The following is a 15,793-nucleotide window of genomic DNA, read 5'->3' on the forward strand; positions in this document are numbered from 1 at the left end:
TCCATCATTTCCTCTTTTTTTTTTATCAGGAAACATCATGAAGCGCAACATGCGTCTGACATACTAATAGTACTTACAGAGCAAACACAGAAATCTGTTGTGCAATTAATTGAAGACTTATGTTTATTGGTAAAACAATAATATTAACATTTATTATCATGTTACAAACTGGTTGTTCTGTAGATTTCAAATGCTTCAGCCTGGTTCAACAGATCAGGTTATTGTTCTCTTCATGTTGTTCTGTAGATTTCAAATGCTTCAGCCTGGTTCAGCAGATCAGCTTATTGTTCTCTTCATGTTAATTAATGTTTTAAGTGATGTCATGAACCCTAGATTTGTTGCTTATGGAATCTCAAACGATTCAACAATAATTTTGCTTACTAATGAAGTGTGATAATTTTTCATACAGGATCCAAGTACTCCTATGACATTTTTAAGTACACCCGAATGGCCATCAGTAATATGGAGATAGCTCGTTACGATGTTCCTAAAGCTGGACTGAGGATGATAGCTAAACATGCAGCACAGTTTAACATGTATCTCTTTGATGATTATCAGGTAAATTGTAATTTGGTTTCTTTCCATTAAAATGTGGACAAACTATATTGTATATGTCTATTTTAACATTTCCGGTCACAGTACTTTTGAAACAGGATTTATAGTTCTGTAATATGAATAGTCTAACCTTGTTTGTTTCAATTATGTAATTGGTATGTGATGATAACACAGCTATCAATGATTTGGATACTGCTTATTTATTAAAGGAGATACAGGGATACCAAAGATTCAAAAGTATTAAGGGGAGACAATTCAATTGATAGTGATTTTTGGGGAAGACGGCTGCCGTCAATCCCCAATGGGGTTGACCAGAGTGACATTCCCTCACATCATTCATTTTGTTTTTATAGTGTGGAAAACCCCCCAACAAATCTTACTAAGAATGATGAGATGGGGAGACACAAATGAATAAATTGACTTTAAACACTTTTTTACACATTTCCCTTCTGTTTCTCTCGAAATTATCGTATATCGAGCTCTCCTTTACACTATTTACGTTTCTTTTACAATCCGGAAAAATCAGTATGACGAGATATTCTAAATATATCCAACCTACATTATATTTTATAGTGACGTCATTGTTAGAATGCCACACTACGCATAAGCAGGGATATCCTTCACTGGTTATTTAAATCATTCTCAAAGATTGTGCACTTATTAAAAAATAGTATTTGTTGAATTTAAACATAATAATGTTTGCTGTAGATGATTTAAACATCAACATGCAATACTTTAATTTGTAGGTCAACACAAAGTAAACAGGAAGTCCGAGGGGTTACATGAGATCGGGGAGAGAAACGATCTTTTCCATTTTTTTCTGTAAAACTCTGTTTTGAGAATCTTCCTCCAATTCAGGAGCACCTCAATTTATGAGCTAATTATCCACTAAAATAAACACTTAAAATGTGACATTTAGTATATGATAAGTAGTCTTTCATTAAAACTAAATTTTGTGTACCAACATAATCATTGTAATAGTTACAAAAAAATACAAATGTTGCATTTTGTAGTTTAAACCTATTTATTCATGAAATTTTACAAATATTTCAAAATGTAGGATTTGGAAACAAGCTTCACACAGTTAACATCAATCATATTGTTATTTTTATTAGTACCTGTATCCCTGTGATGAGAGATATAACTGGGAACTTTATCAATGGAAATTTAAAACTGAATAGATTTTTCAGTCCTAACTTTCTTAAGAAAAAAAATAAAAATTTTAAGAGTACTGTCACAAAAAATTGAAAATGGCCCTAGCCTACAGTTCAGTCGTAAACTATTAAGATTTCAAAAAAAATTGTAGTTGTTGTTAAATGACAGAATTCAACTAGTTGAATTTTAGATAATTAACTATCAACTTTAATTGAATGTTTAGATTTAGAAGGTGCAGATCTCTTCCATTGGTCTAAATTGAATCCTAAACTAAAGAAACGAAATTACATTAAACAACAATTGATTCCAATAGTGTCAACCTTCCACATGTTCTAGCTGTTCTTTTTTTCATTCTTTATATGAAGACTATCAAAAGATACCCCCCCAACCCCCCCCAACCCCCACCCCAAAAAAATTAAATAGAAACAAGGGCCGTCTTTCCCCTCAGAGCTATTCAGCTCTTTGATTAACTAAAATTATTGTTTAGGTGATGACTCTTATTTGGCAAAACTTTTAGGAATTTTGGTTATTAATGCTCTTCAACTTCATACTTTATTTGGCCTTTTAACTTTTTTGGATTCAAGTATCACTGATGAGTCTTTTGTAGACGAAACGCACGTCTGGCGTATATACTTAATTTAGTCCTGGTATCTATGAGGAGTTTATTTAGTATCCTTTTAATTTCCAAAACATTTTAATATTTGTAGGAAATGTATGAGAAATTGAGATTTTGGAGTAAACATCATAACAGAGAAATGTTACATGAAGGGATGGCTGCTGTTGAATCTTTCCTCAAACAGATATCTGAATCACTGGTAGAGAAGGCCAAACAAGGAAAGAAGGAAGGGGGTGTTTTTAAGGTAAACAAAATTATGTTTGAATTTTGTTGTCATGTCTTTTTGCACAGTTATAAGCCTAAGAAGGCAATTCTGTAACTGAGAATTATTTGATTGACTGTGCCTTTCTCCTGGAAATTTATGACAAGATGAGATGCAGTTTATAATATATTACTCTCTGTTTGTTCAATTGTTGTGTTAATTTATTTCAGTACTTCATCCAGCAGTTTAGAGGTATCATGAATGATAGTTCAGCTACAGCTAAGGAACTATCTCTGGCAGTAAGAGGATATGGTCTACTAGCTGCGGTAAGTATCATTAACTATACTGAATTCGAAAGATAGGGTTGTCTATCCACATTAGTCCTTAGTACATTATTTATAAAAAATTCTAATTGTATGTTCTGTCTTATGTAAAGGGGCATAAAGTTTTCTGGTCTGTGTGTTTGTCTGTCTGTCCTGCATCAGGTTAAATCTTTTGGTTAAAGGTTGATTAGGGTCACATCAACTTAAAACTTAGTGCAATAGATCTGTTAAATACACATGCCGAATCAGGGTTCTCACTCAGATTTCAAGTTCATGGAAATTGGAAATGTGAAAGTGTTGGCAGGTCGGAGGGCATACTGTTCTCCCGAATTTTGTATAAGCAACTCCTTTGAACATGATGGGGAAAAAGAAGATTTTGTTGTATTTGTTAAATCACATCAAAGGTGATTTGAGATTTTCCTTCAAAGGTAATTTTAGATATTTCAAATTTTAAAAAGATTTATACATAAGTTTATCATAAAACCAAAATGTTTGTTGTAGCCATGCAAAACTTTTCTGAAGCCAGCAGATGTACAGTTTATGTTTAGTGAAATGATCACCAAAAGTCAACAACAGTACTTAGTGTAAGTGAAATATCTAAACATATATTTTATTCTCAGTTCTTTAAAATTTGTGAATTAAATTGGATTTTATGCAGTTTATTTTTCATTTACTAGTCAAAAATATTTGCTTTAAAAGAAAATAAATTGTATGCCTTTACTAATAAGATGCAGCTTTTGATTAACTTACAGGTTCTATTAAAAAAAGTGCTTCAAACTTTTATAAATGTTATAAGTTTAGATCAGTGGTTTTAAAAGGAGCAGGTTCGATAAGATCCTAAAATGGCCTTCTATTTTACCTCAAATTTCAAATTAGAATTTATTGACCAATATCACAAGGAATCATAGCTAATACATTGGCTAGATAGGAAATAAGCTTATTTGTTGAAAAATTACGTTCCTGCGTTTTCACAGACAGTACTCATTTTGATTTTCCACGAAAAATCAATGAAAATTGGTAAATTTTGCATTGATTATTGGACAGGAAACATAGCGCGCATACGTCGACAAAAAAGATTTTTGAACACAATGTTTGTAATGACATTTCACATGTTTAACTTGAATACATAGTTTGTCGATGCCTGCGCTCTATGTTTCCTGGTCCTAAATTTGGTTGAAATCTGGCCAATTTTGTCAAATTTCGTCAAAATCTCTTATTTTGACCTATTTTGGATGTAGAAATCAACGCTTTAAAATAAAACTTTGACGCAAATAGTTAAATTTTACTTTCTAACATGTCTTTAAGACAATTTCACACATATTTTATCTTGTACAATTCAATTTTATAATCGGGGCCAAATATGGCCCTTACCGAACTTACTCCTTTGACCAGTCTGAACATATTCAATTTGGAGTTTTAGATAAAATTCATGAACAGTATGGAAATTTTACACATATTTCAAAAGATCTAAATTTGAAGAATACAATATTTTATGCTTGTTTATTAAATGACATATTTTTATGTTTTAGTATCAACACAGAGATAGAAGATAAGTTGTATAACCTACCAAGTTATTTAGAATCTCTAGCAAACATTATATTCCAGTTAGATGATGTAAGTATAGAAGGCAAGTTATATAACCTTCCAAGTTATTTAGAATCTCTGGCAAACATTATATTCCAGTTAGATGATGTAAGTATAGAAGATAAGTTATATAACCTACCAAGTTACTTAGAATCTCTGGCAAACATTATATTCCAGTTAGATGATGTAAGTATAGAAAACAAGTTATATAACCTACCAAGTTACTTAGAATCTCTAGCAAACATTATATTCCAGTAAGATGATGTGAGATATATTATTGGTCAAGTCTAAACTATAGATGTTTGTCTGTTGAAATAAACTGCATACATATATGAATGAAAGACATGTCTGTTGGAATATGTCCAATAAGACACAAACATATTTAAAAGAAGTATCTGATCTACATAAGATCTAGCATTCTATTGTGTATTGTTTTCAAAAATAAAAATAAACCTATGCCACAAAGATGGAGGGATCTTGTTCATAACTATCTCATTACTATGTATTCATGTTTTAAAATATGAAAAAAACTATGCTATTTTACTTAAAACTGAAGAATATTACAGCTATGGTGTTATTGTGCCTATTTTGTCTTTCATTTATGTAATACTTCAATGGCTGTTAGACCTTACATATTACATTTGACATGTTTGTTTGTGATATTTTAGATAACAGAAACCTATGCCACCTTGCTTGAGCGACTTATGATTGTTATGATGGAAAATGTCCCAGTTGTACACCATACAATGAGATTTATTGCCATTAGGTCAATGCTTTGGTTGTTATTATCTGTAATGTCAAAAGGAGCTACATTTCAGAAAATATCTTCCACTGTTGGTAGGTCTATCAATGCTATTTATACATTTGATTTAAACCAGGGTTTAAGCTAGGATTTTGAGGGCTTTAGTCACTTTTGCACGCTATGAAAAACAACCTTTTTTTGTGTAACAGCAAGGGACCAAGGATATATGTTACCAGCTTCATCTTTGACTTTGTCAGATTTTAAAGGACTTAGGCATGATTGGCAGTCAGTATTGTATCATTTGACTGTATTTGCCCTTATTATGAAAGATTCTGACATGGGATGAGGCTTAGTTCACAATTTCTCTTCAGTTTGTTCCAGAGGACATTCCCTGATCAACAAAAGTTGGGATTCATTTTTTTTAAACAAGGAATCACAGCAAAAATTAACTTGCAATGATTATATAACTGCATAATCATTATCATTATAAAACGTTTAAATCGATACTTGGAAATCATTTCTATTAAGTTGGAACTGTATAAAATCCTTTTTGGAACTAGTATAACGACTGAAAGGAGGTTGTAAACAAATCAAGGATAGATCACCTTTACTACTTACGGTTTTAAAATGAAACAAAAACGGGAAGTGACACGTGGATGATAAATTTAAAACGAGTCCAGATTCATCAGGAAATTATCATTTTTCGGTTTAAATTCCTTTAGTAAGAGATATGTATTTGTCTCTCTCGTTTAATTGATTCAAAATGATTTCGTATTTTACATTTTTAATCTGGGTCTATAAATAGTCATAGGGATACTTTAACGCATGCGTAGCACACAGTACAGGAAGCACCTGTTTCTCTCGTGAAGACATCTCTGAACCTTTTGAATAAAGTTCATTATTTTAAATGGAAATTGTTGAAAGTTTTTGGTGGCAATTTATATCAATTATGACGGAAATTCGTTCAAATGAAGAATCTACGAAAAATGAATTTCAAATTGTAATCGTTTGAGAAATACTGAAATTCAAATGCGAACTGTCCGGAGGGTAACAATTTCGTTTACTAATAATTAACGGATAAGTGACCATTCCAATGGCAATAAGCGGATTAGTTGTAATCACAACTTGTACCACCTGTTGAAAATGTTAATTACCTGGGGGTCATAAACTTGTCAAAAACATAAAGACAGGTAGATTTAAAGTATTTTAATGCGAAAATATTTTTACACTTTCAAAATTTAAGTGACGAAATTGATTTGAAATACTTTCGTCAATGCGAAAACTCTTTCGTAAATTACGAAAGTGACGAGCGCTAGCAAAATCACTGATTTAAACAGTTGTTTATTTTTTCCAATTAAAAATTTAACACAGAAATCACTATTACAGAATGCATCTGTCAACTTTTTAAATTTTGTGTTTTACAGAACAAATGTATGCTTTTAAAGGTTGCACTGTAGTCATATCTGATGGAATTAGGCTGTTTGTTTGTATGTAAAAGAGAGGAGAAAGATGCCAAGGATTATTCAAACTCAGAATTCAAAAACAAACTGACAATGCCATGACAAAAACAAAAATGAAAAATGAAAAACAAATACTCATAGAGCAACACAAATCCCACATAAAACTGAGGGTGATTTATTTTTTTAGTGTCTTTCACTCAAATGTATTAACAATTTATGACTTGAAAAGTTTTGTACTGACTGATAACTTACAAATCTTACTTTAAAATAAGGATGCTTCCAAAAAGAATACTTTTACATGTGTAAAAGCAGAATGAAGACCATCATATTTTTGTGATCCTTCTGTAATCTAGGAGTTCAATAACCATTCAAAATCCATTGATATGTGTAAAATTGGATTGTTACATAAAAATCATGCTATTAACCCTTGTAAATCTGTTACATGAATCCAAAGTGATTTTTCTATTTGATGCTTTTAAATGTAAATATTTGTTTATTTTAACAGTTTTTCAAGGACTGATAAGAACCTGTTCCCATCCACCCATCGTTGACTTGGAGCAATCAGATGAAGACAAACCAGAAACAGGAGTCAGGTCCATAACATATAAGGACTACATAGAAATATGGACTGGACTGTTCAGTAGTCCCAAAATCAAGGCAAGCTGTACTTGTTATTAGGAGAATATTTCGTTTAAAAAATAATAATTTAAAAATAGAAAATAAAGTAGCTTTATTTTGATTGGAACAGATTGACACCTGTGAATTGTAATATCTGAAGAATGGAAAAAATCCAATTTCTCTTACTATGGATTCATTATTATTTATAAGGTTTGAATGATCAAAGAAGTACATATCATTGAAAGGCTTGTATACAGACTTTGTCAAAGAACTTCAAATTTTCCTCATTAAAAGTAAATGAACAAACTCACAGTATATGAGGGTCCATGCTGAATTTAAAAATTCTGACATAATTGAAATCAATTTGAAAGCTGATTGACAGAAATCATAAATGACGAATTTATCCAGGCCATTCTTAGAATTAAATATTTTCTTTCTTTGTGATAGGACTTTGCACAGGCAGACATCAGTATAGACCAGAGACACAGATTGACGGAGATTTTATATGATGAACTTATCCAGGCCATACTTAAAATCATTGACAAGCTGGACCTGACATCCAACACATCTACTCAGATATCAGCTTTGGTATGTTGATATTGTTTCATTTTACCATTAAAGCAGTTGTTATAAATAAATCTGTTTTACTGTTCTCATTAAAGGTCAAGTAAACTTTTAATAAGTAGACTCTTGAACATTACTACAAGTAGTACAGGTGTATGATGATAAAAGTCAATATTGGAATATCCTGTACTGGTAAATGGTTTGAGTTTTGTCTAGAAATTATTTTCTGAAATCTGAATATCATATTTTTGTTATATTTTGAATTTAATCCTCTATTTGTTCCCCATCTTATGTTTATTTACAGACAGGAAATAGTGATGATGATGACACTAATGAAGCCAGTGCTGATCCTATACATGGAGTCCAAGCCAATAGACCTAAAGATTTCCAAATACTCATCAACCTGGTAGATTTCTGTAGGTATGTGTAAAATATATGGTAGATTTTTGTAGGTAGGATTATATATGTACCAGAAGTCCCAAACCAACAAACCTTAAAATTTTTATGTTTTCATTCACATGGTAGATTTCTGTAGGTAGCTTAAATTGGCATATAGTTTGTGCTAAGATTTGCAGCTTTTAGATATTGAAATTTTGACATAAGTTGACCACATTAGAAAGAAAAAAGAATATAAAAACTTTATTAAGGATTGCTTCAGTTGCTGTCAACAGTCTTAATTATTATTTTTAGAGCACCATCTTCACCTGTAGCTCTGTATGTACAACCTGTTAAATTTATACAATAATAAAAAGATGCTCATATCATATTTTACCTTAATTATCTCTGATGTTTTCAATTGATATGTTTTCTTACTTCTTCATAAATTTGAGACATTTTGAAATTCTTTTGCAGAGAATTATTACCACAGTATAACTACAATTTGTTTGAGAAATGGATGTTTACATTCTGTCATACCATTGTACTCAAATCAACTGAGTAAGTTCTATATTATACACACACACTAATTGTGATCTATGTTTAAATTTTTTAAAATCTTTTTATGGAAAAAAATATTTGTCAGCAGCTGGAAAATGTAAACTGTGAAATTATTATTTTATTACTTTCATTTAACTATTATAGTTTGTAGGATTTATATCTGTTAGATTGGTTGTGATAAAACATAGATATAGAGAATTGTCAAAAAGCCTTGTTTTCGGCAGGATTATACAGAATAGCTTTATTTTGACAGAGTTAAATTATTAAAGGGTTTCTACCCTCCAAATCAAACAAATTCCACCACTGTGGGATGTGATAGATTTTCAAAGCATGTAAAAAATACATTTCAATGCTTCCAAAGAACAAGAATAAAATATGATAAAAGATATCACCAATAGAAACATAAAGCTGGACCCAGATTGCAGGAAATCATTATTTGCTTCACAGGTTGATACATCCATGGCAGGACAAACAATTTACTTTTCTATTAACTGTGACTCATCAGTGACATATTCTTAATTATATTCTTAATCATTAAATAGGCCAGTAATTTACTAAAGTTTTAAGAAATCGTAGCAATCACTTTTAAAAATCTCTTGTTGCACAAATTTACTTGAGATATGGATGTAATTTTAATGAAGATAATTGATTCTTTCCAGGAACTCTTTAGTCAGTGGATTTTACAAGTTAATTGCAGTCGCCATGAAAATTGCCAACAAAATAAAGTTTTTTGAGGTAAAGAAGTATACAGATTATTTAAAGACTTTTATACAATTTTTTTTTTTACTGATAATGTGTAGTTTTAAATAGAATAATTGGTTCTTGCTGAAAATTAAGTTATTTTCTACTTATTGGTAAACATTATGTCCAGGATGAAAGTCTTAAATAATTGATTCTGCAGTACAAAAAAAGTAGATAACTTTGACTTAATACATTTATTCATGATTTCTGTATTGGGATATATTAGAATATGTTTTAAAATGATAAAGATGCTTTAAAATTTCTGCATCAGTAGTTATATTGAAAGTAGGCCTTTGAATATATGTTACAGCTTTGCAGGTTTAAAGCATGAAAATAAATTTGGTTTATTTCCAAGCGATCATTTCCATTAAGACATTATTATCAAGTAAACTCATCTAACCTAAGACCTTAAAAGATGGATATTTTACCAACAAACCTTCACTGTCTTATTTGATTTGGGTAAAAATATGTTGTTTCCAATCAAATTTCAGTTCCAAAATTGTTTAAATGCCATATGATTCATAGTGAAAATAAATCAGCCTCAATTTACATCAAAGTTGGAACAGAATAATGATATTCTAAATCGCCACTTTTTTTACAGGATATTGTTAAAGACCCAGATAATTCCATGGAAGTTGATGAGGGAATAGTGACATCACAACAGACACATCCTTGTTTTCTCTTAGTATCAAAGTTCTCTAAAGAGGCAAGAAATTACTTAATTATTGTCTGTTGGTAGATTAGAAAATGAAAAATTAAAATTACACATTACATTTACATATTAAAGTATTCTGAGGTGAACAGTCTTGGGGACTTGTATATATGGAGCTGGCACATTAAAATTATGACAGAGCCTGTTCTTTTTCCAGTTTAAACCAGGAAATATTCATATCACATTGAAATGTTGTAATCCAGGACACGCTTGTAATATTGGCTCCTAGATGATGGTTTGCCATCAATTAATCAATCAATTATATCTAATTTAGAAACCAGATTTATAATTGTTGGTTAATTTTTGTTACTTTAGACTGCTAATTTTTAAAGACATGTTCATCTTAGTGATTGAAAAGGGTTAGGAAAGCACCTCCCGTTAGAATTGTTTTATGGTTTTTATATTGTACAATCAGTAAAAGTAGATGCATGAAGGGGAGTGTAGTATGCTGAGTGTTTTGACACCCTTCTACATTTATTTCTGGTTTAAGTCAAAGCCTTATGTTGTTTGTTTCAGGTATTAGTGAGAATGAAACAATACAGAGATGATTTACTAGCTTCTTGTTTGACCATGATATTGGCATTACCTAAAGAAATTATCACGGAAGAAATGTCAGAAGTTGTCCCAGCAATACAGGTTTGTGACTGTAGTTTAATTTTTGATAAGGGTCATCACATTATGTATTTAAATTTCTGTTTTGGTCAATTAAGATATTTTCTATGATCTTACAAACTGCTATTTTCTGCATCTGTGTACTGCTGTAATACATAAAAATGGGCAGTCATACATTTACATCAAATCATTAAAAAAACAATAAACTGTCATGTTTCATTTCTTAACTATAATTTCTATACTTCAAATTAAAATTGAGTTATTTAATGTTCTTATTGTATTGTAAAAGTTTTTATAACTAGAAAACCTATTTTTCAGGCTACTTTGACAATAGGTTTAAGTTACCTCCCCTTATCTATGGTGGCATTAGATGCTTTAGAGTATTGGTCAGCTACATTACCACCAAGTATACTGTCTCCACATTATCACAAAATATTGCCTTACTTAGATAGCTATCTCAGAACTGCTGATCAAGGTAAATATAATATTGTTTCTCTTAGTAGAACTGCTGATCAAGGTAAATATAATATTGTTTCTCTTAGTAGTTAAGAAATTTTAAAACACAATTACATAGTTCGTATTCTAAAGACTTATGTTTTACTAATCCTTTAAGAATGCTGAATCATCAAAGGCAGTTTGAAGTTGCATCATAAATACATTAATTTTCAGGTTATTTCTAAAGTATATCTTATTTGTTTAATTATATTCCTGGTCCCTTAGGAGACACATGTTTACCTCTGTCTGTCCATCTGTTCTGTCTGTCTGTCAGGCTGTCTGTTGGATATTTCTATATGAAGGTAATAAAATTGAGAATGGAACATTGGTATATAGCACTAAGCTTTATCCATTGATTCCAGTTCCTTTAATGTTTGACTTCCTGTTTACAGAAAAAACTTAAATTATTGAGCAAAAAATACATATGTCATATAATAGTAATTTCATGTTTTTCTTTTCTTATCTAAACCAACTTACTTTTTCTAAGTACACATATTAGGTTTAGAAATAAATGTTTTTGTTTTGTTTTAGGATCAGATGAAGGATCAGCAGACAGTGTATTGAACCTGACAGCAAAGAAACCCAACAGTAAGAGAAAGAAAATGACAGTCAGACTGGTTACACAAAGGAAATCTAACGAAGAGGTATTGAGGTTTAATACCAATTTATTTTCTTAAAATCACTGTAGCAATATACAAAGCACATTAAAAATCTATACAATCTTTCATGAAATAGTATTGTCTAACTGCATTTGGGCAATTTCTTTATATTAGAACTTGATGCAGTCAAAGTTATATCTGCATGTATCCCTGTTGATATGATTTTGTTTTCCCATCAGAGTTCCTTAATATAGATCTACTCACTCTAAATGGTCAAGTTGATTCAGTCTGTTGGAAATGTTTACAGACTGTGTCATGTCTTTGATGTTCCAATTGTCTTACTCAGCCATAATGTTGTCACCCTTTTCTCTGTCATGACTTTGTGCAGATTATGACTTATCTGTATGCATAAATGAATATTTGTCGTGATTATTACAACATGTGTCACTAGCATTGCAGATTACTGAATAAAGCTAAAAAAGAGTCAATGTGGTTTAATACCTTGATATTACCATGATGGTTTTATGCATTTGTACATGTGTTATTTTTGTATGTTTACAGAGTTATCAGTCAGGATTATCTCAAGTTAAGTACCGTATTATAAAGTATCTTGGGAGCCTGGGTGGCTGTGTGAACTACAATCTGTTGGCTACAGCACAGGAGGATATTACTGAACAAGCTATCTCATGGGACACACATAAACATCTCAAGTTTGATATGCCTTTCATGGATATGAAACCTACAATTTATCTAGGTAAGGTTGATGTTAATTTATTTTGTCAAATAGATATGACATGAATATTTGATTATACACAATATTACTGTAAAAACTGATTGATTTGCAATAGATTATTGAATTCGTAAATAATGAAACTTGAAAAGTATCGAAATATTGAACTTAGATGGTAATTGTTCATGAGCAATCTATTGAACCAAGGATTATTGATAATTTTTAGATATGAAATGTTATTGTGTTGTAGTTGACCAATGTAGAATTTTTGAGTCACAGACAACCAAATAAGTTTATTTGTCCCAATAACAAGAGGATATCTCTGTCTTTGTTAATTGAAGTTCTATCCGTAAATTAACAGGTGTTCCCAATAAAGGTTTTACATAAAGATATCTCTGTCTTTGTTAATTGAAGTTCTATCCCTAAATTAACAGGTGTTCCCAATAAAGGTTTTACATAAATATATCTCTGTCTTTGTTAATTGAAGTTCTACCCCTATATTAACAGGTGTTCCCAATAAAGGTTTTACATAAAATGACATATGAAAAAAATATGTACTGTAAACCAACTCATTTTCACGAGTAGAAAAGTAACACAAATATAAATCATCATGAATATGTACAAATTAGATTGTTTCTCATTCAACTACTTCAAGTAAATATGAAAATCATGAAAACGTATAGAAAGGGCTTATAGTGAAATAAAATATCCACGAAAATAAGTTAGTTTACAGTACTGTGGATTCATTATTATTCGTTGGATACCAATTTTCGTGGGTTTCGTGGGTACAGGTGAACCACGAAATCAAATGTTCAACAAAACACATATTTTAATAGGCATTGTATACAGAGATTGCCAAAACCACGAAATCAAATATCCATGAATATGTTAGTTTTCAGCAATCCACGAAAATTGATATTCACAAAAATAGATGAATCCACAGTATTCAAAGTGTATACAAAGTCTCTTGAGGAGTCTAATGGTAAAACTTTCCTATAATAAGTAAATAAAAACAACTTGTCACTGTCATTGCCATAAGATATACTTTGTTACACTATTTGTTATTTTATTTCAGATTCCTTCTTACCAAGGATTGTAGAGCTAGCTACGACATCAAGTGACAGACAAACCAAAGTAGCAGCATGTGAACTACTTCACTCCCTCGTCTTGTTCTGTTTAGGGAGAGGGGCATCACAGTTAGGGCGTGGTCAGGAAAGATTTTCTATGGCTCCTCTTTACAAAAAGATGTTTCCTTCTCTTTTACAGCTGGCTTGTGATGTTGAACAGGTACATGTTTCATTGATGATAATATGTTACAAAGGAGTCATTCTATATGTAACCTTCTGTTTGTGTACTTTGTATCCTCCAGTATTGTTTGATGGATTTCAGTGAAACTACACAAATGTAGTATATTAAATGAGCATGTGCACAAAGCAAAATTCTTCATTTCACATATATTATTATTCTATGAGTCTTCAAATATTAGAGAAGAAAAATCGAAATATTTAACCATTTACATTATTTGTGATAGGTTGCTAAGCAGCTATTTGAGCCTCTAATTATGCAAATAATTCATTGGTTCACAAACAATAAGAAGGCAGAGAGTGAGGAAACCATGACACTACTGGATTCTATTTATGTAAGTTAGATACAAGTATTATTTTGATGATCATAGTTATGATATAAAGAAAAATATGCCATTACTAAAGAAAACCTTTATATCTCTGATTTGATATTTCATAAATTATAGCAGTTTGTATTTCTTTGTTTAAGAAGACATTTTGTGAAATTTAGAATTACTGAGATTTATATCAGTTTGATAAAGGCTTCTTTTATATTCTTTATCTTAATTAAATAGTTAAAATATTTCTCAACTAGAATATGTGACCATAATTCCTCATTTTGTATCAGATTCTAGGACCAGTAACATTATCAGAAATGTTGATTTTACAGGATGGAATTATCCAGTCAACAGATACATCACTGAGGGATTTCTGTGCTGTTTGTCTCAAGGAGTTTGTGAAATGGTCCATAAAACAGACACCACCTAAGGTTAGTCAAATGGTCCATAAAACAGACACCACCTAAGGTTAGTCAAATTGTCCTTAAAACAGACACCACCTAAGGTTAGTCTAATGGTCCGTAAAACAGACACCACCTAAGGTTAGTCAAATGGTCCATAAAACAGACACCACCTAAGGTTAGTCAAATGGTCCATAAAACAGACACCACCTAAGGTTAGTCAAATGGTCCATAAAACAGACACCACCTAAGGTTAGTCTAATGGTCCGTAAAACAGACACCACCTAAGGTTAGTCAAATGGTCCATAAAACAGACACATCCTAAGGTAAGTCAAATGGTCCATAAAACAGACACCACATAAGGTTAGTCTAATGGTCCATAAAACAGACACCACCTAAGGTTAGTCAAATGGTCCATAAAACAGACACCACCTAAGGTTAGTCAAATGGTCCATAAAACAGACATCACCTAAGGTTAGTCAAATGGTCCATAAAACAGACACAACTTAAGGTTAGTCAAATGGTCCATAAAACAGACACCACATAAGGTTAGTCAAATGGTCCATAAAACAGACATCACCTAAGGTAAATGTATATGGCAACGAACTTGTCGGTGCCATATAGTTTTACCCTTGTCCGAAATTCCGAAATCCGTAATTCCAATATTTCCTAATTCTAATATTCCGAAATTCCGTAGTTCCGTCATTCCGTCATTCCGCAACAAACCATTATAAGGAGTTTTTTTCTAAACGCCTTCAGATATTGGGCTGATTTTTGGTATGTGAGGTAACCATGATGAGTTACAGATCAAGTTTAAGTTTCGTTCCACTCCACTAATTTTTGCCGAAATTACAGACTTTGTACTTTGAGAAATTGTTGAAAATCACAGTCATTCTGCAACAAATATAAAATTGTTGAAAATCACAGTCATTCTGCAACAAATGAAAAATTGTTGAAAATCACAGTCATTCTGCAACAAATGAAAAATTGTTGAAAATCACAGTCATTCTGCAACAAATGAAAAATTGTTGAAAATCACAGTCATTCTGCAACAAACCATTATACAGAGTTTTTATGCCTCACCTACGATAGTAGAGGGGCATTATGTTTTCTGGTCTGTGCGTCCG

General features: G+C 31.3%; 1 protein-coding gene across 1 annotated transcript in view; it reads left to right on the forward strand.

Moving 5' to 3' along the window:
* The window catches only part of LOC143046151 (DNA-dependent protein kinase catalytic subunit-like), an 84,271-nt gene that overhangs the window by 5,348 nt on the left and 63,130 nt on the right, over window positions 1–15,793 (forward strand). Inside the window, exons 8-26 of the mRNA XM_076219172.1 lie at window positions 410–558; window positions 2,418–2,570; window positions 2,759–2,854; window positions 3,353–3,435; window positions 4,381–4,465; window positions 5,104–5,272; window positions 7,143–7,294; window positions 7,703–7,843; window positions 8,124–8,239; window positions 8,672–8,755; window positions 9,415–9,490; window positions 10,098–10,202; window positions 10,725–10,844; window positions 11,139–11,295; window positions 11,847–11,959; window positions 12,476–12,668; window positions 13,720–13,931; window positions 14,176–14,283; window positions 14,598–14,696. Coding sequence (XP_076075287.1) covers window positions 410–558; window positions 2,418–2,570; window positions 2,759–2,854; window positions 3,353–3,435; window positions 4,381–4,465; window positions 5,104–5,272; window positions 7,143–7,294; window positions 7,703–7,843; window positions 8,124–8,239; window positions 8,672–8,755; window positions 9,415–9,490; window positions 10,098–10,202; window positions 10,725–10,844; window positions 11,139–11,295; window positions 11,847–11,959; window positions 12,476–12,668; window positions 13,720–13,931; window positions 14,176–14,283; window positions 14,598–14,696 — 2,411 coding nt within the window. The remainder of the gene's footprint in view (window positions 1–409; window positions 559–2,417; window positions 2,571–2,758; window positions 2,855–3,352; window positions 3,436–4,380; window positions 4,466–5,103; window positions 5,273–7,142; window positions 7,295–7,702; window positions 7,844–8,123; window positions 8,240–8,671; window positions 8,756–9,414; window positions 9,491–10,097; window positions 10,203–10,724; window positions 10,845–11,138; window positions 11,296–11,846; window positions 11,960–12,475; window positions 12,669–13,719; window positions 13,932–14,175; window positions 14,284–14,597; window positions 14,697–15,793) is intronic.

Source organism: Mytilus galloprovincialis, chromosome 9, assembly GCF_965363235.1.
Source record: "Mytilus galloprovincialis chromosome 9, xbMytGall1.hap1.1, whole genome shotgun sequence".
In the NCBI taxonomy this organism is placed as follows: Eukaryota; Metazoa; Mollusca; class Bivalvia; order Mytilida; family Mytilidae; genus Mytilus; species Mytilus galloprovincialis.